This window comes from Barbus barbus (genome assembly GCF_936440315.1).
Source record: "Barbus barbus genome assembly, chromosome: 32".
NCBI lineage: Eukaryota > Metazoa > Chordata > Actinopteri > Cypriniformes > Cyprinidae > Barbus > Barbus barbus.
In genome coordinates, this window is record NC_136760.1 from 20,213,365 (window position 1) to 20,241,265 (window position 27,901).

The 27,901-nt window shown below is 36.0% G+C and overlaps 1 protein-coding gene across 6 annotated transcripts in view; it reads right to left on the bottom strand.

The window, feature by feature from the left end:
- Positions 1–27,901, bottom strand: part of LOC306852664 (vesicle transport through interaction with t-SNAREs homolog 1A-like) — a 139,840-nt gene that overhangs the window by 57,820 nt on the left and 54,119 nt on the right. For all 6 annotated transcript variants that reach the window (XM_079389677.1, XM_079389673.1, XM_079389672.1 and 3 more), the window contains one exon: positions 2,389–2,459. In XM_079389677.1, coding sequence (XP_079245803.1) covers positions 2,389–2,459 — 71 coding nt within the window. The remainder of the gene's footprint in view (positions 1–2,388; positions 2,460–27,901) is intronic.

Sequence of the window (27,901 nt, forward strand, 5' to 3'; positions counted from 1 at the left end):
AAGGAGGGGGGGGGGGGTAAAACAGGGATGAGGATGTAGAGAGCAAGACATCTGATACCTGCACTCAAAAAAGCTCACAAGCAGTCCCCTATATCAACACCTTTCAATCTTAGCGTGGCATACTTATGTCTATATTGCCCTGAAGGTTATTGATTCGGCTGGGTAAAAAAAGATTTTTCTGATACAATTTTTTTAAATTACATACAGTATGTGTATGTATGTATGTATGTGTGTGTGTGTGTGTGTGTGTGTGTGTGTGTGTGTGTGTATGTGTATATGTGTATATATGTGTGTGTAAAACGCACCGAGCCACGGAAGAGACACTGTTTCTCAAGTGCTTTTCGTGAGCACGATTCGATATAGAGTGAACATGGAAGGCATTTCATTCATTCATAACTCAAGAGACCAACCCTCATCCTCCCCTCAACCCCCCCTCTCCACCAACACAGTTCTGCGTATGGCCCCTCGAATTCTAGGATCGGCACTGCATCTGACCATAGAAGCCAGTCCAAATTGAAGTTCCAGTCGTGTCTGACAACTGAATATGCTGGAGATTGTTTTTTGGTGAAAGCATTTTCTTTTATTGATTTTTTTCTTGAAGCCCTCTCAAACAACATGTGGCGATGTAGGTGCTGTTTGATAGTTTTTTTAAAGGTTTTCTGACCCCGAAACTCAAACTTTTTCTGCAATTCTCCAGCTGTGATCCTTGAAGAGTCTTTGGCCACTCAAACTCTCCTTCTCACCATGCGTGCATTACGACGATATAGACACGCGTCCTCTTCCAGGGAGTTTCGTGACATTTTTGTTGATTGGAAATTCTTAATTATTGCCCTGATGGTGGAAATGGGAATTTTCACTGCTCTAGCTCTTTTCTTAAAGCCACTTTCTAATTTGTGAAGCTCAATTATCTTTTGCTATTATCTGAAATATATTATTTGGTTTTTCTCATTGTGATGGGTGATTAATTTGGAATTTGGCCATTGTTTTCCCTCCTATTTATATTTCTGTGAAACAGGAAGCCATAGCTGGATAATTTCATGTTCATAATCATGCTGGTGTGCTCAAAATTGTGAATATGAATGGGAATATGGGAGATATTTTACTTATAAGAATTTCTAGGGGTACCAGTAATTGTGTCCAACATGTATTTGAGAAAAAACATTTCATAATATTTCCCCCCATTTTAAATTCTTATTCTCCAATGAAAGCTTAGATTCTTGTATTTTTTTAAAATAAAAGATCAAAAGGATTATTTATTGCATATTTATTTTCACAGCCTTCTTTGATTATATTTACCAAGGGTACCAACAATTCTGACCACGTGCGTGTGTGTGTGTGTGTGTGTATATATACAGTATATATATATATATATATATATATATATACATACACAGTATATATACAGTATATATATATATACATATATATATATATATATATATATATATATACATATATATATATATACATATACATATATATATATATATATATACCTAAAATACATAAATGCCATTGAATAAGATACAAAATATAAAAATGGCATTTACTATATTAATAAAACTGCACAAGCAGACAAGAAAAAAAGTCACAAAAAGGCTGTTAGGTAATAAATTATGAAAAAAATATAGAAATACAGTTCTTCTAGGGTACCGATACCTACATAACTAGATACTAGAAGTTACCTTTACCCCAGTTAAAAAAAAAAAACGTAAAAAATAGCTAGAAACAGCACAGAAAAGTGTATTTAGAAAAGGTAACTTTCTTAATACATTAATTCTAAATACATAAATTCTTAAATGCGGTTTGACTGTGTAAATATATTTTTGAGTCCACTGTAAATATATATTTCATGAAAAGTATCTTGTGGAATCTAGTCTACACCAGTCTGTAATCTACAATCCCTTTCGTGACGTCTGTCCAGCACAGTCACACATGTAGCAGAAAAACTTGCAGAGTTATAGCAGCCGGAAGAATAGAGAACAAATACTTGTTCTGTCCAGAGGTGCTTTTGTTGTCCAGCTATGCCCATTTAGACAGTCTTACATCATGTGTGATCTCACCGCATGAGATGGGACAACTACAAAAGCTTCTTATTGGTGCTCTGCTCTGTGTCAAACATTGTTGTTTGTGTTCTGTACATTCAATCAATCACTCCAGCAGGCCCGCTATCCTAATGCGTGAGGGGTGCGGGCTGGTGTTAACTGCCTGCACTTGAGCGCGCTCCTGTTCTCTTGTCAAGTGTCTGATCTAGGGCCCTTTGTGTCATCCCAAAGACCCCAGATCTGGTCAAGTCAAGTAGCCCTGTGTAATTGCTTAGTGAGAAAACCATATGTGTGTTGCCTCCTGAGGACCGTCTAAGGAGTGTGTTTGTGGGTGTAAACTCACCCGATCGCGGGATCTCTGGATCTTCTCACGGTCACTGTGCAGGTTGGCGAGGATCTCCTGTCCCACTTGCTCTGTAAGAGGATAAAAAGGCCATGTTAAGGTGCGGTTATATTTGCTGCTCTTTGGCAAAATGTTGCAGGTAAAATCTAGTTGCTTCAATAGGAATTCACGCAATTGGGAATTTCATGAGAGGTTGATAGATTTCCTCATGCAGTTTTTGTAACAGGTTTAAGTTGGTCAAACGGATTTACTGTGTTTAACACAAGAAAGCTGCTTGGTTTAAAAGTGACTTCTGTGTGAGTTGTAATAGATCGCAAAACTAAGACAAAAGACCTTTTTGTAAAAAATTTTGCTGAATTGTGGGTGTTTGCTTAAGGTGGATTTTTTTTTTTTTTTATAAGTTAATTTATTTTTATTATATAAGACGCGCACATAAAATATAAAGGAAATATATTTGTTGAATAAATTTCTAAATTCATAAAGTCAAAACTAAAAAATCTGAAAAGTTATGTTTAAATATGCAAATGAGACATTCTTTAATTAAATATGCACTGATTTCCAAGTTCAAAATTATATTTTTTATTTTGCTCACATACTAGAGATGTGTCATGTACTTATACTGTTATCACTCCATAAATCAGAAAGAAGCCAGAAAATAATATAATTAAAAATATATATAGTATATTTATATTTTATATATCTTATAATATTTTGCATATCCCAGCATGCTGCATCAGACCGAGCCCGACCAGCACATGCAATATTCAGCTGCTCGCTTACAAACACATTTCATCTGTCACAGACGTACACCCATTTACACGCTCACACTTAGATAAACATCCCATACATGGCATCTGACAAGCCTGTCTGTGGTCACTGTCATATTCACATCCCAAGGGTTAAAAGAAAAAAGAAAAACAATGAAAAAAAACAAAAATCCCACCCTCCCTTCTTCCAGCAAAAACCCTCTCCACTATAAGTAGAAACCACATTAGCAGTCTGAAGAGAAAGAGAGTAAAAAAAAAAGGGAAATGAAAAATCTTTGCATGGATCAAAGCTACGCTTTCAAATGCACCAAACAATTGTGAGTAAACAACGCACTCATGACTGGATTACACTACACAGGTGCAGCTCTCAAAGAGTCAGCGTGACGCTCAAGGAACAGAGGAACTGGCTACATCTGCGTTCGCACAGAACGAGAAAGACCGAGACACTTAAACACACGTCTCTCGCCTTCATTAATTTCCAATCAGAGTGGGGACAGATTGAAGGATACTCAGATTAGATGGAGCAGTCACAGCGCATGTGACAGATAGGCCAGATTAAAAGAGGGAATAGAGTTATTAATAACCATCATAACCGTGTCCAGCTGTTGAGCTTGAGACACGCTGCCGCCCACACGCCATTGGAAATCTTGTGTAAAGAAAATTAAGCACAGCTATCTGTCTCTGTCCAGGGCGAAAGGGGCCTTTACACAAATGAATGTGACACGGCCACAATGACATAAAATGCAATACACAAGCACACAGACACACTCGCTCATATATCACTTCAGATGATAGATGAGACAGTTGGCATGAAGGGGTCCGAGCGCAAATGAAACAATCCTGTCAGCGCTCTATATTCTACGCTCAACGAGATATAAATAAACAGAAAGAGAAAAAACGAAGTTGCTATGCGCAATAGGTACAATAGAAAACTTGAACGTCATATTTCTCAGTCGCCTTTCTAGATGGCGAGATATTCAGAGTCAAGGTCTCCTATTCAAGGGTTGTGTGCTTCACTATCTCTATTGACTCCGATTGTTGGTGTCCACATAAGTTAACACTCATTCTAATGAAAGTGAAGTGAATACAAATGAATTCAAAGAAATATGAGGGAAAAATAGAGCAGGTACATAAAAGAATTTCCACAAAATCAAGAAACAGGAGGGTTGGCTGACTGACTGCATAAAACCTGTGCCACTGAAAACACGGAATAAAAGCTGTTAAACCAAACTCCGTATAATGTAATATTCCTGCGGCCAACACACTGTAAAACACATTATGGACTCCAGTTTCTTTTTCCCCTGAGCATGAGCACAAAGATAAATATTTCTCTTAGTTGCGGGACCGCAAATTGATGTTGCCATTAAGAACGAGCATAAAAAGCACACACGCACATACACAAAAACACACACTGTTGGACGATTAGCCGAGTGTACACCGCATCCCAGGGGTGAGAGGAACTTTACCAACCCACAATTCCACGGCTCTCTTCTTCTCTTGATATATCCGTTTGTCTCGGTCTATATGTTTCAGTAATAATCTGATCTGTCTCTCTTCTCGATTCGTATATTTGCCGAGTAATGAGACTTGGACTGTGGAAGAATGTGGCAGAGGTTTGAGCAGAGAGTTTGGGTAGAGAAAAACAAACACTCCCAGAGAAGGGAAAAACGACATGATTTCTCTTCCTTCCTTTTCTACGAAGAAAAAAAAAAAAAGAGCCGTTAGAGGAAAAAAAAATAAAAAAATAAATCACAGATTTTTCACTAGACATTGTTGATGGTTAGTTGAAAATAGTTGAAAAAATGAAAATTCTGTCATCGTCATTTACTCTTATTTTCTTTAAAACCTGAATGACTATGTATTCTGTGGAACAAAATAGAAGATATTTCAAAGAATATTTAAAAAAGAAATTGTCCATACAATGAAAGACAATGGGGTCCAAAACAAAACAAAAACCACAGGCATTCGTATCTTCTTTCGTGTTACACAAAAGAAAGACAACGTTAGAGTGAATAAATGATGACAATTTTAATTTTTGGTTGGAGCATCCCTTTAACAGTGGTATTATTTTAATTGTTATATGCAACAAAACACAAAATATTGACATCAAGATACATTACATTCAGATCTCAGGCCATCATATGCAATAAAACTATATATCTTGAAGCGTAGCATGAATTATGGTCAGTTATTCTTTTTTATGCCGCACTTTTGATACATGTCTACTTAATGAGGTGCTAATTAATTATCACACGCTTTAATGAGGATGCTGACATTCTGTAAATTGAGGGTGTAGCTGTGAAAAACAGGCGTTCAGGAACGAGAAAAAAAAAACGATATAAATAAATAACTAGACTCTGTCCTCATAATGATATAAAATATTCTTCCCCCGTTTAAGGCCCTATTAACAATTTAAATGACCCTGACGCCAAGCTTTTCCACAGGCCTACTCTAGTTAAAGATCCAGATCCCCAAGGCCCATTTAACAAGGATATTACTAACATCCATAACAGCACAATCATTACCGATGAGCTGGTTTTAATGCAGACTCTGTAACTGATTGCTGACCACAACTTGTGGACGAGATCTTCTTTCTCACTGTGATACTTTAGAGTAGAACTGTGCTAATACTATCAAATTTCTAATTATCATTGTTCTTTCACACAATATTAAACTGACTGTTTATTTATGTGGTCATAATTTAATGTCTAACCAATCAAATGACGGTACTCAAGTAGGCCGTCAAAAAAAAAAAAAAAGAAAACTCTGAAACTAGCAGAAAACTGCAATACTAAACAAAAGCCAAGCAAAATAAAACATGCAAGAAATTAGTTCCAAGGGATAGTGATGACAGACTTTAAGCAAGCTCTAAAAAACTAAAGACAGAAAATCTCAAATAAGAATGAATTCAATTTGATGCAAAAAATCTACTCTATGCAATCATCATTTAAATCGTAAATACATCACAGATGTCAGCATTATTTCTAAAATTAATATTTACATAATTTACCACGTTAACAGGTTCACCTGCACTGCTTTTCAGAAGCCATGGCAAAAGAAGAAAGACTGTGTACCGCAACATAACTGCAAGAAAACTCTATGTTTTGTTGTCTTCATGGGCTGCCAGCAGAAGCAAACATACTACATGAACTACATGAATCATATCTGCAAAAAAAAGAATCTTACCACCCGTTTCTTTTTAGTGACTCAAAAACATATAACATGACTGGTGAATCGTTAATCCTGAACAATGGCTCTTTTGAGTCAGTTCTTTTAATGAATAGCTCTATGCAATTTACAACACAATATCAGGGAATTTCTTTCATATTTAAGAAAAATAAAGTGAAATGAAAAGCTTGTATCAAAACAGATCAGGAAGTCTGTATCGGTACCCAGTCCTGCTTTAAAGATGAATTATGATTCAGCTCGAGAAGTCTCTAAAACACCTTGACACATTGAAAGCCTGAGTGTTTAATTACCAGTAATTCCTCTAGCTGTTATTAATTTCTTTTTATCTTCTTTTTATCATGTTTCCTTTTATTCTGAGCATATTGCTTCAACTTTACTACTTTTCCCATCCCTACACCGCTGAAACATTGTGTTAGTGCAGTCAAAGTTTCTTTCATCTTTCGGTCTGTCTGTCTTTCCCTTCTGTGACTGACCGTGCCTGTCTGCCTTTGAGCTTGGCCTGCAGGAACATCAAATCACTCAGGACATCTCGGAGGTCCGAATGTCACTCGTTTTCATCCCCCTCTTCCTGCCAGCCGTTGGCAGCGAGATGGAGGCAGAACACACCGGGGAAGAAGCGTTTTCCACCTCTCCGTTCCCTCGTCCTTCTATGCGTCCATCCACCTCCTCAGCAGACACGTATAATTGGGCACATCATCAATTTTACAGCAGCTGTTTGAGTGTGAGTCCTCTCTGAGTTGTCTGAAGCCCTCTGTCTTTCCCCAGAGCTGAAAGGGTACATGCCCTGACACAGGCTCACTCCTAGGCTCCGGACTGCTTTTTATTACAGAGTTGCAGCCACTTTTTGAAGGTTACCACACATACTTCTATCTGGACACAATCCACAGACACAGCCAAATGAGAGCAAAAGCGCCCAGGGGAAGAGTAAAGGCAGGTCCAACACCAACTGTCCCACACACACACACACAAAGAGCAACGCAGAAACACAGTTCCTTTCTCTTTAAGTTATTCCCCTGTCTGGGAGCAAAGTGCTGATGGCACTTTTACTTTTCTTGTTATTTGTTTACAGTATTCCACTGCTGAGCCACCAAACTTGAGCATCCTCTCTGTTGTAGAATGAACAAATATAATATATATAAAAAAAATAAATTGTTTAATTATTTACTCACCCAAAGCGAATACTTTTCTTTCTTGTGTGTATCAAAAAAAAAAAAAAAAGTCTTCAAAAACTGCTAAGATAAATCAGTCGATTCACTGACAAGAACTGGCACAAAAGAATGATTCGTTTACTAATCCTGTTCCCGACTGAGATGAGTGGAAGTCCGATTTGTAAACAAATTCTAATAAATAAATAAAATTTATTAAAATAAGTAAATAAAACAAAGAAAAAAGGATAGCGTATAACTAAAAAATTAAATAACTTTAGATAAAACGTATTTTACAAATTCTATATTTAAAAACACTTAAAGCTATTATTGTCACTTTAATCAATTAATTCTCATTTTTAAGAGTGCTAAAAAGTTAAATTTGCCAGAAATATTCCAATTTGGCCTAGTACACCAACCTGAATTTTTGACTTCCTTCTGTAATTGTTTTACTAAAACAATTATAAAATTATGACTAAAACTGTATTTTCAAATTGTTCTTTTTTTTATAACATTGCATAACTGACAGTTTAAAAAATGCTAAAAGATTAGTGCATGACTATTTGATAGTATTCAATTCAAATTGTGAACCACATTGTTTATTATTATTATTATACATAATTATATATTGTAAACACTTAAAAATAGCTTGCTAAAAGAACATTTTATTCCCAGAGAATTGCTGTGACCAGTTGAACCATCTGAATCATTGCAAATTAATGCTTTGGACCAATTTGTGAACCACATCGACCACAAACTCTACTATTTGGCTTCATAATGCATGAAATGTAGCTCACAAGTCATATGAAGCGCTACTATGATGTTTGTTGGGGGGATTTTACAGATGAAAACTGAAAAATAATCATTTTCACCTGAACTATTGCTTTAGTACAAAGGTAAAATCATCAACCCAAAGCTAAATTTGGGCCTAGTATTGTTCAAAACTGGGTTTAACAGCCTAGACAGACAGAGGATGGACAGAATAATATGGATAGGAAGAGAATGTATTGGTTTCAAAGGGATGAATGAGAGAGACAGAGAAATAAGGTAAGGGCCATGACCTGTCTGTGCGAGAGCAAGCACTGGGTAATCAGGCCCATTTCACTGGCCTTTTTTCACTCGGCTGGGTTCTGTTTTATTCATTGGCTCAGCCCTGACCCTGCCGCGCTTCTGCTCTGACAAATCACTTCTGATTAAGACAAATCTTTATTAGCCAGCCACTCAACTTTCCCTATTAATCATTCTCTTCTCTCTCTCTCTTCCCAGCTCTCTCACACACACACACACACACAGCACATCTCACACACTCTGAAAGGTGTGAAACACTTCTAAAGGCCTGATTACTGCCGATTGTTGTGTGTGGAGATGTGAGGGCTTCTTCTGGCTGATAAGACACAGGTGTAATGGGTATGAATGACCATGCCAGAGGGAGAGTGTGCGCTAATAGAACCATTTGTTTAAGCTGAGGGGAAGACCGAGAAAATGAACACTGATTTCCCCTCCTACTTCCACTCCTATGAGACTGAGATTTGAAAGAGAAGACTCTCTCAGAGACCCTGGATGGACCGGAGGACAAGGCATACTGGAGAACAGGTTCAACATCAGAATGTCCTATGAGCTCAAAAACAAGCAAAGATAAGAATCGCATCAATAGTGACCAACTTCTGTATCAGTGAGCTTATAGTTGAAATAAAAGCAGATAGGGGTGAATCTTCTTTTCTGTCCTTTGAACACTTTGAACAAAACAATGCAATTATAATGTTTGCATCATGATCCTATCTTTATTCAATGAACATAAATCTTTATTTGTAAGAGCAAATATGATAAATGTTTTAACATAAGTTGCATTTTTCTAGATGTTAAATAATCAAAAATAACCATAATTGCACAAATCACCCACAAATTGACATCCAACTAAGAGAAAAAGGAGCTCAATATCTGTTGAATGCCATTGCTTTTGAATAAGTTGAGTCTTACCTAGCACAGCCCAAACAACAGCACTTACAGTAAAACATAAACACTGTTGACACGGTGGGTGGGAAAGGTGTAGGGTGGCTCGTTTTCTTGCAGCAAATTGCTTCAATTTAATCAAGTGGCATTACTGAAGCATCCAAATGAAAACTAATAGAGTCTGGGGCAGGTCTTGATTGCCTCACTTACAAAAAGTGCAGGCTGCCCACTGCTTTCAGGTTCCTCAATTAAACAGGAAAAATTTCCATGGGCCACTGGAGAGCCATACATCTACCGTGCCCGAACCGGTCAATCTGCATCCATCAAATGAACCTCGTTCACTCGTTCACTTCATTCTTTGGGAGCAGGAAATGATTTCTTCGTGCAGGCCCCAGCTGAGCTGAAATGTGCACCAAACGTGACCGAGCAAAATTAATAAACAGTGGTACACTGTCAGTCGACTTTATTAATATTGATGCATGTGCCGCCACTTTATTTGGTGTATTTTTCCATTCCCTTCAGAGCAGAGAGGGCCAGTCCAACAGATTAGTCTTCGTGCACAGTCACCGGCGTTCAAAGAAAGCAAGAAAACACATGCATTCATCTTCATGTGTCATGATAAACACGGATCAAACTTCAGTGCAACAAATATGCATTTTTTTGGCTGACAATGTCACGGATTCAGATGAAAAGTGTGAAACGAAATATGAAATGTGAATAGGAAATACGTGTTGTAATTCACTCTGAGCTGAAGAGGAGAATAGAAAGGAACAAGCAAAGCCCGTAAAAGAGCGAAAAGAGAGAGAAGTGAGAAACAGATAAACGCAAGCTGGCGTGGCTGTTGCAGTGGGAGGCCTGCTCTTATAATCACCTCACTTCCTCCTAATCGCATGCTGCACATCATTTACTGAACACCAGCAAACTTCACACCCTGCCAGACTCACAAGCTCCAATGTGTCGGACTGGAAGAAAATCCTGACGTTCTTTTAAACAGTTTAGGAACGTTAACGATCCCATTACTGTTGATTAAAGCCTGTAACGCCTCTAATCAGAAAGTTGACAGGCAGATCAAACAGCCAAACACAAATTTTGCCTTTTAATTATCTGTAAAACACAACACCTCAGGGTGTTCATCCCTGCCTATCTCTGACAAAAACCTCCGTCGAAACGATGCCAAGATCTAACACTTCCTAACAGTTCATTATCCAATAAGAAAAAAGCAAACAAAAACCCAACGAGCATTCAGATCTTAAAAGCAATCTTCACAATTAGCAGAGCGCTTGGGGAGCCCTGCAGTCCTGTGTATCGCAGGACTCCAAATTGAAACACCTTAATTATATTTGTCAAAACAATGTGCCGTCACCCTCATTTGCATGTTTTGACAACCGCCCCCCGAGTAGCTCTCAAGAATTTAGCACATTTAAACACCTACTGATTTTAGTTTTCACTTGCTCTCTCTTTTTAAATTAATCCACCGATCCACTGAGTTTTGTTTAAATGCTCTCTTCGTCCCACAGTAATCCACTCAAAACAATAGGAATGAAGAATAATGTCTGGACTTGTCATCTGTTAATACAGATTCATATTAAAGCAAGCTCAACCTGTGCCTAGAGTAAAATAACAATGTTCTTTCAGACCTACAGGTGGTCAGGTGTGCTTTGATTGGTTCAGCCGAAATAAATTGGAAACAAAGAAAGTTCCACTGATTTGTTGCAATCGATTTTGGTCTGGTACTCACATTACCTGCTGCGTAAGAAAACTGCCACAAGGCGCTCACAGGTTTTTGATTCACGGTACACAACAGAAAAAAGTCGCAGACCTCAGTAATATTAAGAACTTCAAGTTTTGCAGATATTTAGAGCCCTCAGGGCCACATTCCAGAACTTGTATTATTAGCCTAAATCAAGAGAAATCACAGAAAACTATATATTTTATATGGAGAGGAAAAAAATTATATAAAATTACTTGTGTTGTTTCAAGCCTGTACACATTTACTTCTTATGTAGATCACAAAAGATGTTTTAAACAACATTTTAACAGTTTATGTCCACACAATGCAAGTCATTGGGGTCCAAACAATATTGGACCCCACTGAGTTTCATTTTATAGAAAAAAAAACAGGCATTTTTCAAAGTATCTTCTCATAGTAAGTCGTATACAGGGTTGGAACAACATAAGAGCGAGTAGGCCTAAATAATTACAGAATTCTCATTTTTGTGTGAGTTATGTGTTGAAATTAGGGATGGGGCCGATCCGATCCAGTATCGGTATCGGGTTCCGATACCAGCTTAATTAACGGATCGGAAATTTCCGATCCAACCAGGAGAAATGTCCGATCCAGAGTTATGTTTTTTTTATTTTTTTTTTAAATGCTTTATTTGAACATTCAGTTTACAATGTAAAATAATAAACTAAAAACACAACAATAATTATTACGAATAACAAAAATATTAAAATAGTGAAAGAACACACTTCAACAATATCAACGCACAAAACCGATCCAGAGTTATGTCTACAATGCTGTCTGCTGAAATGACGTGTCGGTGACGTGGGCTAGGTGACGTGTCTGTGCTCCAATGAGACACTGAGAGAGATGACACGCCTCCTTTCAGGAAATCCTCTGCAGTTTGCAGGTAGCAGTTTAAGCATTGAGCGCCATACAACATGTCCGCTGTGTGGAAATATTTTACGGTCGAAACGCCGCAAAGTAAGACAGCAACGTGCAATGTTTGCAAAGCCGTTGTTCCAAGAGGTGGAACCTCCGCCGCGACGTTCAACACTACAAATGTAATTAAACACCTGAAAAAGCACCACTCGAGAGAGCACAAGGACTTTTTAACCAGGGGGGAGAAAGAAGAGAAGAGCCGCTAAGAATCACTTCTGGAATCATTCAAAAAGCAAAGTAAACTTCCAGCTAGGGTGACCAGACGTCCCGAAAAATTCGGGACAGTCCCGAAATCTAAGCTGCTGTCCCGAATTCCGAATCCCGCTCTAATTGTCCCGAAAATTATACTGAAGCAAAATCTTAAATAGTTATTGTCTGATAAAACATAAAAAACTGTCCGTGGAGCGAGGTTGAGTCATCCTGCAGCCTGGCAACCAGCCCCCGCCGGCTGCGTTGGTCAGTCACTTTCGTTTGAAATTCATTATCTTTATTATTCATTAAATAAAGATAATGGTCTGGTTCCTCAAAAAGAACCTGCCAATGTTTAAGTGAGATTTGTTGAAAACCATGTCACTCCCTCAGTCATTTGACTTTTTATTTTATTTTCAAGAATAGTTACACAGACTCTGGGGTTAAGCTTATCCAGGTCACCTTCAATGCCAAACCTCCCATGCTTGAATTGTGCCGTTCAGATGCACACTCTTATTGATAGTGTTTGTGTAAGATGTTTACAGTACACTTATTGCACTTTTATTCAAAATGTTTAACATTTGAAAACCTTATTTTGTTGCTGCTACACAAGCAAGAATTTACTGAATTTATGTTGATCAGATGCACATTGTTCTATTGATAGTGTGAATATTTATTTTTATTTCAAATATTTGATATTTGAAAACCTTTTTTTATGCTACAAGAGTCAGTGTACTTAATTTGTGTTGATCGGATGAAGCAGCCCTTTGTATTATTTGGAGAGTGGTTGTATGGAAGTTTACCCTTTTATTTCATGTTTGACACTTTAAAACTGTGTTGCTGCCTAGTGGTGATTTATATCTGTGATGTTTAATTCATATGACAGGGTTTGTTTCTTTGATGGTGTATATTGCACTAGTATCTAGTAATCCTGTCTTGAAATTTAAATAAATATCCATTTAAACCCTTAAAGTTGCATATTTGTTTTCAGGATGGGATTTCTGCCGTTTTCTAACCTCATACTTACCTCAAGTTGCTTTTTGGGACATACATAGACTTGCTTGTAGAGAAGTTTATTACAGCCTCATAAAATCAACAATAATGATAATAATCATAGTGATATTAAAGCAAATAGAGCTCTGGTATCGGAATAGTATCGGTATCGGCAGATATCCAAATTCAGGTATCGGAATCGGATCGGAAGTGAAAAAATGTGGATCGGTGCATCCCTAGTTGAAATTAGACTTTTATGTTTTGTCACAGAGATATTTTATTTTTACATGATGGTCTTATGAATAAAACCTACAAAAATATAGTTATGTTAGTCCTCGGTTCCTTATGTGACCTATAAAACAGAAAGCAGAGGAGAGACGATGACGATTATGCCTGTGTGACAGACTGATCTCTGCAGGACAGCAGAGTTCTCCAAGGGCTCGGGGTCCTCAATTCATGCTTCATTATTTAGAACGACTTCACAAAGCCCTGTCAGGTCTCTTACAAAGACAGTCCTGATTCAGCCAAAACCCGAGCAAAAATCCGTCAAGAAAAAACATCTTTCTCTTTGCTTATATGCTGCTAAATACATCAGCGACATGCCAATGATATGTAAAATATGGATTCTCGCAAAACAAACAAAAACTCTCGGGAGAATTAGGACTGTCTGCAGTAATTTGGCTTAAGCAGAAATGGAGGGCGTGAAAGCAAGACATCAAACATGAATTTGAATCGGAAGCACGCAGCGGCACACTACTCTGTGCTGTTAGGATTCGTAGCGCTGACAGAATCTGACAGTTACCAACACTTAGGGATTCTCCCACTCGAGCTTTGAGTTCATTAATACTCATGAGCCGAACAGTTGTCTCATAACACACAGAAAATGCACTGGTTAAACATGTTTACCGATCAGCTTATATAAAGCTGCAGTGGAAATGGACCCACTTTCGGGAAAAAAAGCCACTGCAAACTGAGAAGCTTTTAAAAATTAAATGAGCAAAGCTTTATGGGAACCTAGGGGGATCGAGACGTAATCTACTTGATGTAAAACGGATGTTTTTTTATGCAGTGACATTTTTGTTTTACACTTTTGAAACTTCTATAATGACATTAGCACAAGTTAAAGTACTGTAACAGTAGAAATTACCGTTTCTTATTTATTGATTATAATTATCATACTGCCCATATCTAAGCTACACTATACAAAAACTTACATGCAAAATCTTGAGCATCTTTTTGCAGGCTTCATTGTTTTAGCCAGTAGGTGGCAACAAGTAACAGAACCATTTATGTGACTGATTTGTTCAAAACCAATAAAAACGGGTTGATTCAGGAATGAAACAAATGTCTGTCATTTAATCATTTTAATGAGTTTAAAAAAAAAAACTCATTCAATGATTCAGGATTTAAACCAGAGACTTTGAGTGAGTCACTAAATCACTCACTTAAATCATTTAAAAACAGTGTTTTATTTAAAAGTAGCACTACTGTGTTTTGCTAGGAAGTGCATCAGATTCTGCTGAACTATTTTCATTGGAGGAGCAAAAAGAAAGACAAAATAACTTCAAATTTTATGACTAAAATGAAAGTTTCTTAGTATTAACTTAGTGTACTGTTTACTGAACTTTTGTATAAAATCAATACCAATGTTCTGGTATCTGGTAGCTTCACCTGGTTATGGTAGCGATGTAATTATGTCTTTGTCCTTTTGTATTTTTTTTTGTTTGACAAGGTTTCCTCTGCAATTTTTTTTTTATTGCAAAGAGGCAGGGGCGTCTGCTTGCCAGAACACTACTGCTTTATCAGCCCAAACAACACCAGTTTGTCTGTTTCTTTAGGTTAATACCAACACACTTCCCATCACTAGAGAACGGCAAATAAAAACACTATTATAAGGAGGAGATGAGGCATGGCGGGAGCACACAAAAGAGATGCATCATGCGGCTAATTTAACAATAGCCATGGTTGGCCTGATGAAGAGGGATTATTGTCAGATGCCAGAGTGAAAATACACAACATAACATCAGCACAGAGGGCAGGACTACACAATCTATATTTGTGAGCATGTTTTAACCGTAATGGAACAACAGGTTTGAATTTAAGTAATGTCAAGGCCCAAGTTACAATCTTTGAATGCTTTGTCCTTTCTAAAAATTCTCTCATTTTGCACCGCTTTACTTTTTAAAATACTTACAATTTACAACATACAATGGACACCACTACACATGAAGAACCAACAAAATATATATAAAAAAAACAGAAGAGCTCGTCAAAATAAAATGGCATCTCTTGATTTCCAGTGTAGTGGCATAAACCACTTCCTTGTGAACTGATGACGACTGTGTCTAGACAACATTTTCTGAATCAAATGTAATCATCCAATCACAAATGGTATGAGTTGTGGAAAAGAGTCTGGTAAATCTGAACTGATAACGCTATGAACAGGGTTGGAAAATTACAATAATATGTTTAGAAATATCATAAAGTGCCAAGTGTGCAATAAAAGTTCACAGGACTACTTTTAGCTAACAAAACTTCACGGGTAAGTTTTCAATGTGTTTCAAGCTTAAATGCCCTTTGGAGAGCAACGTTTGACTATATGTGAACCTGGGTGTTTCTTTAACTGTGGACACTTTTGGCCCAGTGGACTTTTGGAAAATAGTCTTTTGAAAACACTTAAAAAAATCTAAATCAAACTTACTTAGCCTAATTCCTTTAATTTGACCACTAGCAATGTCCAACAGTGGCTAGTAATTTCACAGTCAGCTTTTATATATGCTAAATACATACAATTCAATTGCTTTTTTGGGGGTTTTTTTTACAATCTTTGCATAATCTGAAATCAAGCGTAATAAAATATATCTTGATTTTTCATTTTCTTAATCACTTCTCAAACCTTTAGTTGAAAAAAAAAGTCTTTTGTTTTTTCTAAATGAATATGATTATTTTTATTGTATTTTATTTTTAGAATTTTATTTATATAATTTTATTAATTAATCGTTTTTTTAATGGAATTTTCATAGTTTAAGATTTTAAAGTCTGGGAATGGGTGAAGTGAAATATTCTCCATTATAAACATAAAATTTATACATGAATGATAAATGGTAAAAACGTTTTCCACGTCAGTTTTAATATGGTCTTCATATAAAATGGTAAAATCAGTTAAAGTTAAGTTGAGGAAACACCCACCTACAAACCACAGACAATATTCCATTGCCATGGACGCCAACAACCTTGACCGTCTTCATAAACGAAGCATAGCACTGAAAGACTTCAATGGTATTCAAGTGCAGCAAACTTGTGGGATCTGTATGGTTTTAAATGTTGTTAAATGCAAGAGCATGCACTGGACTGAATATCACCCATGGTCAATGAAAGTCGGCATGTCATCAGTGGCAAAGAGTTGAATTAACTGCACCAGCCCTGACAGGCCAAGCAACCTCGCTGCCATCTCATCCACTAATGAAGCATATCTAACTTTTTAGACATGGCTGAACTAATTTAATCTAACTTCTGAGAGTGCGGTGCCATCAAATTAATTATGCATAAAGGACAGGATATTATAACTCAATTGTCAACTCATCGCTGTCCTTTTCAAATCCCTCTGACTGCCTCCTCGCTTTTGTCTTCCGTCTTCATCTTTTTCTCGCACTTGTACTTTTAATCTATTACAGAGAGTTACACATCGTCATGGTCGCAGTTGAACAAAATAATTTGCTTGTGTTTTTTGAAGTTGGTCGGTGGTTTCATTCAGGAGTGGATCCCCACGGGTGTCTGGAATGCGACTGCAGGGCCAACTCCACCAAAGCACGGAGACACGATGCGGGTAATAACAAAACGCATATACCTTTACCACTCGCATGAATAATACATGTCATCTAACAGAGCCCACCTTTCCTTTATGTTGCTTGGATCAGTGGGCAGGAAGAAGTGATGAGTTTGGTACCACTCACAGCAGCCTGTTGCCACACACACACACACACACACACACACACTATCTCTCTCTCTCTCTCTAGTCAGCATGATGGAATGTGACCTCAGCGTGAGTGACGGGAGGAGAAGACGTGGTTTCATCAGGACTTCCCGCAGACATCAGATCTCAAAGCCACACAGTACAGGTGAGACACTTGCAGGGCCAGATGGGACACACGCATGCACACAAAGAGACTTAATGCACTACAGCTGTAATAAGTTTGTAGGTGTTTTACCATACAAAATCTACATCATTTTCATACACATTATTGCAAATGAAGGAGACAACTCAAGCTTTAAAAGTTTAGCTCTTGCAAAAATGTAAATCCTGTCATGATTTACTCACTCTAATGTCATTCCAAGCTTGTATGCCTTCAGTCTGAGGAACGCAAGTGGTGATATTTTGAAGAATGTTCAAGCTGCTTTTTACCATACAGTTAAAGTAAATGGTGATGAACATTGTCAAGCTCCAAACAGAACAAAATACTGTATGATTATAACAGTAAAGCAGGAATATAATAAAATAATAGAAATATAATAAATATCTGTTAAACATTACCTGGAAAAGATTAACATAATATTAATATACACTGCATCTTTTTTCTTCCCACCATAAAAAGGAGTGTTGCATAAACCAATAATTAATTATGATTTATTTCATGATTTCTGACCGGGGTTGAGAAAGAAAATTAAAACCGCAATTTCAAATGTCTTATTTTATTTTAATATGAACCTGGGGTCAGTACAAACAAACAAACAAACACACAAACACACACACACACACACACAGTTTTCACATAAATATCACCTGACCACAAAATCAGCATTTTAAAATGATTTATGATGGATCGTGTGCCACTAATGAATAAATAACATTTTAAAATGTAAAAAAAAAAAAAAAAAAAAAAAACTTGTAAATTGTAGAATATTTAAATTGTAATAATACTTTTCAATATTACTGTTTTTAACTTTAGTGTTATCAAATAAATGCAGCCTTGGTGAGCATAAGAAACCATTTAACAAATTTTAACTGATTCCAAACGACTGAATGGTAGTGTTTTTGCTTTATTTATTTATTAATTTGTTTATTATTTTCTATGTTATTTTTCTCTGAACTTGGACATTTGACAGCTATACTGACAAATTTCACTCTGCTCCTCACACAATTCTCTTGTATGGCTTCAGATGACTTAAAATATAGTGCACAAGTCATATGAGGGTGAATAAATGATGACAGAATTGTAATATTCGGGTAAACTATCCCTTTAATTTAGAGAAATTCACAAAGAACATGCACACAGTCACTGCTGGACACACACACAGTGACACACAGATCTGCGAGACAACAGCTGTGTGGTCGTGTAAGACAGGGGCCCTGCTGTCAGTGATATGCTGCTGTTTATGGACTGACAACAGCCTCACAAACAGAACCCAGTACCAGGACCACAAGCTGCCCTGAACATCGCTTAACAAAGACGTGACTGTCTCCAGCCTTGGCCTACCAAAACCACACATTGTTCCTCCGCTGGCCGGAGATATGACTGCGCAGTCAGACAAAAAGTGAATTGGTTGACCACACAACAATGAAAAAAAAAAACAACAACATCTGGGTTTTGGCTTTCGCTTTAAACAAAGCAGTACGCATCCTTTTACGCATCATATTCATATCACGGCTCTTTTCACACATCCTTCTCACTTTGCACCTTTTCAGCCTTTATTTATTAATTTATCTTTTTTTCCCAAGTTTAGTGGGAATTGGAGTGATTGTACTGTACCAAGGTAAGAGCTCTTTTGTCCTGGAAACAGTTCTCTCATGTAATTGCTTTGCCCAGCACAAAAACATATCATACAAAGCAACAAGAGAGCACGTCCCATCTAGTTTCACTCACAGAGGGAACGTTTCTCAAGGTTAATGTAAACAGGTCTCTTTGTATTAGTCCCAGAGCAGGGAATTGGAGAGAGCTAAAGAGTGTTAAGGAAACTCAAAAGAGGTTTTTTTCACTACACATCACTATCTGCTGAGTGTGTTAAGGTCAAACAGAGAGTATTTGACTTCGCACATAAAGAACGGCCCTCCTATCTGGTAAATTCTGTAAGCATGTATTTTCTAGTGGAGTAGCTTCTTGTAAAGCCACTGCACACTAATGCTCTTTTCATTCAGGAAGCAAAATGTACGATTGTGTTTCTGGTCCATTAATACATTACCACTATAGGCAAAAACTGCAATTTGATTGTTCTGTTTGAGTTGATGTGTATAAGAGCACAATAGTGTGACGTTAAAGGACGTGTGAGTGTGTGTGTGTGTGTTACCAGGGGCCGGCTGCATTTTGTGTAGTGTGTACCGCTGACTGTAATTGGTGCTGACGCGTGACAGGCCCCTGCTCCCTGCTATGCGGTGACCGTGGCAGAGGGCACTGACAGGGTGCTCACTTAGGGTGGCACACTGTCCTGGCCTGGGATGGCACGGTACCCCCAACCCCGGGAGAAGTGCCCACCCCTGTCAAGAAGAGCCAGTGGGGCTAACGAGGGTGAGGACGTGCTGTTTAAAAATTCCTCCACATCATTGCATGAGGGATTGTCTACAGCCTCTGTGTACACCTAGTATTAAGGTCTGTATATATATATATATATATATATATATATATATATATATATATATATATATATATATATATATATATATATATATATACATATATACACACGCTGCAGTTGTAAAATATTAATTGGATTTGAATTGAGCAAGTGTTTTGCTATATTAATGTTAGTATCAATGACATGAAGGGAATGTTTCTGATGTGCTGCCAACCGCTAATATGAAGCAAGCGAGAGAGTGAGTTTATATTTAATGCTTTTTCTTTGGCTGAGTCTGAAATCTGAAAACAATCTGAGAGAGAGAAATAATAACGTGATTTTGAATATTACTTTTTTAGAATAACACTTTACAATAAAGCAACATTTGTTGCATTAATTGCGCAACTTCAGTTGTATTTTTTTCTTCAAACTCAGTCAAAATGTAACCTATGTTCCCAGTAGGATTTTTGTTACATTTTGAGACATTTTGTTTGCACTATGTGTTTGCACTGAAAAGCTAAGAAAATTTGAATATATTTTCATCTTATTACTTCAGTTAGCCTATTTTTTTTCTCTCCAACATCAAAATGTAACCTATGTTCCCTGTAGGTTTTTTGTTACAGTTTGATACAAAGGTATTAAGATATGAATCTGTTTTTATTATTATTATTATTATTAAAATAGCTTTAAATTCACTTATCTTTTGAGGCTGGTTATTTGTCACCCATGCTATCGATTTAGTATCTGGTATTACATTCATAGTACATTCTGGTATCGTACCAAAGCCAAAATTATGGTATCGAGCATCCCTAATATACACATATATACCTATATATATACATACACACACACATACATATATATATATATATATGTCTATATGTATATATATATATATATATATATATATATATATATATATATATATATATATATATATATATATATATATATATATATATATATATATATACACATATATATACACACTCACACACACACATACACATACATATACATATATATATACACATACATACATACATATATATATATATATATACACACACACATACACATATATATATATATATATATATATAGAGAGAGAGAGAGAGAGAGAGAGAGAGAGGGAGAGAGTTAAAGTAATTATAGTTTGTACTGAATTAAAGTGAATTAAAGTTTAATGTTTTTAAAAGTTCTAATTTAAAAGTCAATTTATTTATTTAAATTACAATGAAAAAACTGCAATGTGGTGAAATATTATATTTTAACAGAAGTTTTTTTATTATTTTAACATTTTAAAATGTAATTTATTCCTCAGATGGAAAAGTTGAATTTTTTAGCTGTTATTAGTTTAGTCTCTTGTCACGTGATAATACAGTTACTTTAATATGCTAAATATTGGTTAATATTTGGTACTCAAGAAACATTCATCATTATCAACATTAAAAACATTTGTGCTGCTTAATATTTTTGCGGACATTATACTTTTTTTTAATATATATAAATAATTATTTTCATTATACATGCTTTTACTGCAACTTCTGATCAATTAAATGCATTGTGCCTGAAAAATATTATTTAAAAAAAAATACTGACCCCAAACTTTTGAACAGCACTCTGTATAATTAAACCTAAATGAAATAAATGCATATAATAAATAATAAACTGCAAATAAATAAATAAATGTGACGTTTGGATTAATCAAAGTCTTTTCACAATACCATTTCAAAGGTCAGTTCACTAAACTTGAACTTTAGTAAGCCCTGACAAACATAGTCAAGAAAAAAAACTGCACCTTAACCTGAATCTTTTCATGCACTCAAAAACAGCTACACATTCATGTCTATCAAATGCTCCTTTAGACCTTTAGTGTAGGCACTGAAGTAACCAACACAACATAGTTTGCAATGTGAACTTGCGTCAGATTTCTTTTTTTAAACCACATGATACCCCTATTCAATACAAAGATTGATTTGATAGAAGAAGGGGACAAGAACATCTCGCGGTATTGAAGGGATGGTGTACTTCTTGCCTGTTTGTGAAACATTCATACAGCTGTTACTGATATAAAATAAATGCATTACATTTTGAAAGCTCCGTACAATTTTACTGTGTTGGTGCATGGTCATATCTGATCTTAAGAGAACCACAGGGACTCAAAAGCGGATCGAGAAACTGTGCACCAAGACCATTGCTACAAATTAAACTTTCCCAAAGTGGAACTACTGAGATGTATAATTAAAAGGGAATGGTGAGAGTCATGTTTTTCTCCATGCTAAATTAAGCAAAAACTAATAATTCTCCCACCAGGAATGGAGCGGAAGACCAACTCTGGGTCCAGAATACGAGAAAGGCCATTTGGGAAGATCCGCCTTGCATGGACATTGATACACTACAACTAATTCCAGTGTAAATCTCAGATGTCGTTCAAAACATCAAGGTTCACAGCATCATCGTCCGTCTTCCTCCAAAGCTTAAATTAGCAAAGATTTAAGATCATGGCTGATTTTTTTCCTGAGATATAAAAAATGGATTAAATGAAGCTGAAGTTGGCTTTAATGAGCCCAGTCGGGACATGCTGAGAGCTTTGAGGAGAAGCAAGTGCCGGAACACCTCCCAGAGCTGCATCCGCTTTTGGCGTCAGCAACCACAGCAATGCCACAGGCCAAAGTCCAGAGAACACACTCCACCTAGAAACTCACATACTCTCTTTCTCTCTGGTATCATGCGGCCTGGTTGATGCATACAGAGTTACAGCTTTCAGGCCACTCACAGATCCTCACCAAAAGCCTGTTAAACTGTCTTTGCTCTCAATGGAGTGATGGATTGACTGTAATGCAGACACCTGAAGATCTGGTACAAACTTAACTGCTCCCAAACGTTTTTCAAGCCTGCAATCACTGTCTTTTGAACTGCAGAAATCTGCATTTGTAAATGCAAAACCAGATACAAGGATACCCAAATTATTTAGTTTATGGGCCACTTTTAAAAATTGTGAAGCGACCTGGGTTAAGAGTACAAAATGACCTTTTATAGTAGTGATGCTTTATTTATTATAATAAGTTTCATGTGTATTACCTAATAATCACAGCTACACTACCTAAAATGTTACAATTTAAAATAAACAATACTGTGAAATATTACTGCATTTAAAATAACTGTTTTCTATTTTATTATATTTTAAAATGCAATTTATTCCTGTGATGGCAAAGCTGAATTTTCAGCATCATTACTCCAGTCTTTAGCGTCACATGATCCTTCAGAAATCATTCTAAGATGCTGATCTGATGCTCGAGTAGCTTTTTTTGAACAGCATTTATTATGAAATACTGTAGAAATTCTGTGTAACATTGTAAATGTCTTTACTGATCATTTTCTCATATCTGACAAGTATTAATACATTTTTTTCCCCACTAATAACATACACTATAATTCAACTGTAAACCAAGCTTTGCTGTTATCACTAATAATGAAATGCTGCTTAATGAAAAGCAGGTGTTTGCATGTCCTTTGTAATGATTAATAAAAAAGAAAATATTTTTTGTAAATTAATGTGACTAATTAAATATAAAAGTAGCCAATTAAACAGCTTCTACACCTGAAGCGAGTTATGTGGAATGTCAAAACCGGAACACACGTTATTATGAACTAGGTAGTCTACACCACTATACTGTATTTACAATTCAACCAGGGTTTGAAGGGGATGACGAAAAAAGGTGAAAGACTGGGCACAAGAAAAAATAAGGTAGAAGAGAAGGAGATGAGGTGAGGGGGAACGGAGCTCTCGCAGGTAGCCCTGGACCAAAGCCAAGGAGAGGTCTGGTGCATTCCTCAGCTACTTTTCCTGTCAACGATTAGCACCTGTCAGATCCCCCTGTGCTGTCATTTACAAATAGCCCAGATTAAAATACCTCGCCTTAATAGCATACACCAAAACATCCTGGCCTCTGTGTCATGACAGGTAAATGCAGAACAGGGGTGGGGGAAGTGGGAAAAGGAGTCAAAAACAGGTACAGAATGAGATATAGAAATTACCAAATTAACCTTTATCTTTAGCTACAAATTTTAATATATGTCTGGGGAGAATAGAATAGAATAAAATCTAAAATAAAACATGAAAAAGTGAAATAAAATAAAGTGAAATAAAATACAATTAAGTGAAATAAAATTAAATAAAATTAAAAAGTGAAAATATAAAATAAAGTGAAATAAAATTTAATAAATCATTAAAATAAAATGAAATGAAATAAATCAATAAAGTAAAGTAAAATAAAATACATAAATTTAGAATAAAATAAAATAAAGTTAGGAAAAGGCTGTGGCCCACTACAAAAATCAATAAATATTCATATGTAAATATAATCTATAATAATAAATATTCATACTTGATATACATTTTATATAAATATTAGTGCTTTCAAATGATTAATTGTGATCAATCGCATCCAAAATAAACCTTTTTGTTTACTGTGTATATTATGTACATTTAAATACACACACATGCATGTATACATTTAATATATAAACATAACATATTTTTCTGAAATATATACATGCATGTGTGTGTATTTAAATATACATAATAAATATACACAGTACACAACCATATATTATGTAAACAAAAAGATTTATTTTGGATGCGATTAATCGCGATAAATCGTTTGACAGCACTAATAAATATAGCTGGTTCACTAGTGAAATTTCTGTCAAATGGCACATCTAGCACACTTGCCCCACACCCATTGGTCCATTCTTATTGTTGACCTGTTTTTAATAATTTAGGAAAGGGTTTGGTAGGGACCTGAATGAAAAAGTGCCATTCAGCCATAGATAATCCGACGTAGCGTGGCACCAGAGCTAAAAAATCAAGTTTGCAGAAGTGACTCAAGATTACACCTCCTCACCATCCCTCCGTCAAACAGAATGACAGACCCCACTATCAGGCCTCCAGCTATCATTACGACGAGCATGAGAGAGGACGACAGTGAAGGGGTGGAGAGAACGAGAGGAATAAAAAAGAAAAGATCTAAATTACCACACTACACTGACTCACACGGGAAGCATATGCTAAAACTGGCTTAATGAATAAGGTGTGGGAGTGTGTGTGTATGTGACAGAAGTAATGCTAGCTCCCGACACTGAAAAATGACCTGTCTGTCCAGCCTGGGCTTGTGTCTGCCTAGCAACATGCCACTCAAGAAAACACAGCCTATGACAGTCTGCATCGTCCTTTCATTACAATCACCAGCCCATCTATTCTTTAACTACGCCACGTGTGCGTTTACAAGTGTGTCTAGACATATGCGTTCTGTTGGCAGATACTGTTGATGGTGCATGGAAACGTAACTATGGACATGGATTCTCAATGAAGCGTTTACCCTGAGAAACACTGGGTGACATTAGAGTTCAAAAGAGTCTCCCATGAGCGATTTATATATATATATATATTTTTTTTTTTTTTTTTGCCTGAGAAGCTGTATTAGTCTGGGAAGAAGAGGGCCATGTCACACTTAAACAACATGGGTGATCGATCTAGTAAGACATGCAAAAACTACTGCAAGCTACATTGCAAGCTGATCTAGAACACTTAAAGCCTGTATTGTCACAATATTTGTGAAAATAAAATAAAATAAAATGTAGTCATATGGTCAGAATAATAATCATATATAAACATTTTATGTTTATATATTCAAACTTACAGCTATATTTTCAGATTTACTTTCATTTATTCAGATTTTTAACTATTCAGATTTACTTATATACATATATTCAAGATTAACACTTTCATATTCAGTCTATATTCAGACTTATATTTGCAATTTACATATATTTTCAGAATAACTATTCAGATTTATAATTATATACAGATTTAGTTCTATATATTCAGACTTAAATATATATTCTGATTTGTATCTATATAAATCAGATTTATAAATATATATTCTGATTTACTTATATATATATATATATATATATTCACAAGATACATTTATATATTCAGATTTTATATAATTATTTACTGTTTATTAATATATTATATTATATTACATTATATTCATAAACAAATCTGATGAAAAAATAATGCAAATTAGTCAAAAGGTCAAAGCAGGAAGTTCATGTGTTGCTAGATGAGGTGAGGTGTCTGTACCGAACACAAAGCTGTGGTGCGTTTTCAAACTTAGTGACGGGACAACTCATATTTCTTCCTGAAGGCCAGACAGTGCTTATCATTACCAGCTCCACACTGCCTGAGAGACAGAGAGCAGGAGAGAGATAAAAGTCTGCCCTGACCTGCTGCTTCTGTACATAAACACCTGATTGTTATCAGTGAGACTGTCATGTTCCATCACTCCATTACAGCAAGTGCCTCTGGACACAAACACCACACATCATTCATTCATTCACTTACTCACTCACTCACTCCACACCCTGTCTCCTACAAAACCACACCAGACGCTTAATAAACACACTCTGAAATACTGTACTCAAAACACTCATACACACCACATACACAAGAAAAAATTGCATAGTTGACGTAACATATCAAGTAATTTCAGCAGTAGTGTGACAGTATACTTATGTGAAACTGACAAAAACTGCATTATAATTATAAAATAAAAACTGTTGTGGCTCCATATTAACTGAGTGACTGGAATATTTGCATTCCAAAAATATAAATGCTCAACAAAATGAAATGAGTAAAATGATTGCACAAAAGTTTTTTTTTTTTTTCCCCTATTTTAAAGCATATTGAAAAAAATTAAATCACAGTTTCCACAAAACACAGCCCAATATTAACATTAATTAATTCAATATTGAAAACACTTAAACGTTTCTTGGGTGCCAAATTAGCATATTAGAATGATTTCTGAAGGATCAAATGCTGAAAATTAATATGTGCCATTACAGGAATAAATTATATTTTAAAATAAATTACATTTGAATTATTTTAAATCGTAATAATATTTCACAATATCACTGTTTTTACTGTATTTTGATCAAATAAATGCAGCCTTGGTAAGCAATTTTTTATTTTTTTTGGAAAACAAAAAAACACTTTCCCAAATCAACCCCAAACTTTTGAATGGTAGTGCAGATTTTAATTTAATAGAGAAATACAATAAATATACAACTAAAAAAACCCATTCTGTGATTTAATTTCATTTACAGCACTAAATTAAATAAACTACATAGATGGATAATCTCAGAACAAATTTTTGTGTATGATATTACACAGTGCCTGAAAATAGTCCCCAGCTAGGTAACCAGTTATGATATAGCTGGGGACTACTTTCAGGCGCTGCGTAATATCACTGCGCCTGCTGCACCCATGGTACGGCAGCAAAGTTCCTTGATTATTACGCCGGAATGAGAGTATAGTTCCTAGCCATATCGGCCTAGAAAATCACAACTTTTCATTTCCCGTCAGTCTTAGTACACGATGTAACTACAGAAGAGTCAAGTTTTAAATAGGAAAAATATTGAGACTGTTTGGTCATTTTTGAGCGAGATGCTAAAGATTTAATGATCTATGCTAAGCTACACTGGAAGTGCTACCGCCAGACCCGGGATCGGCTGAATGGATTCGAAAACAGTAAAACTCAACTCTTGGGGAATTGGAAAATGAGCCTATTTTCAAAAAAGAGGAGTGTTCCTTTAAAGGAATTAAAAACTGACCCTACTCCAGGGAAAAAAATCAGAATCAGAAAATCAGAAAAATGTTTCTCTTTCAGGAATACATGCGTTTTACACTAAATTCTAAAGTTAATGTCCATGATTACAGACCTGCTACCTGTATATTTAGACAACTCCATCTTCAGCCTTAGTGAGAATAAAATGTCCCCATCTAGTGGTGGGAGGACTAAAGCTACCATGAATTCACACAAAGACCCCTACAACAATGAAAACAACTTTGCCATTATTCATACCAAGCATCTCCATGATGAGCAGCTCTATAATGTATAATACATATCAGAGCCTCCCACTTCACACACACATATTCGTACACACATGTACATAGCCCGATGTATGTATATATATGCGTTGGACTGAGGTATATGTAC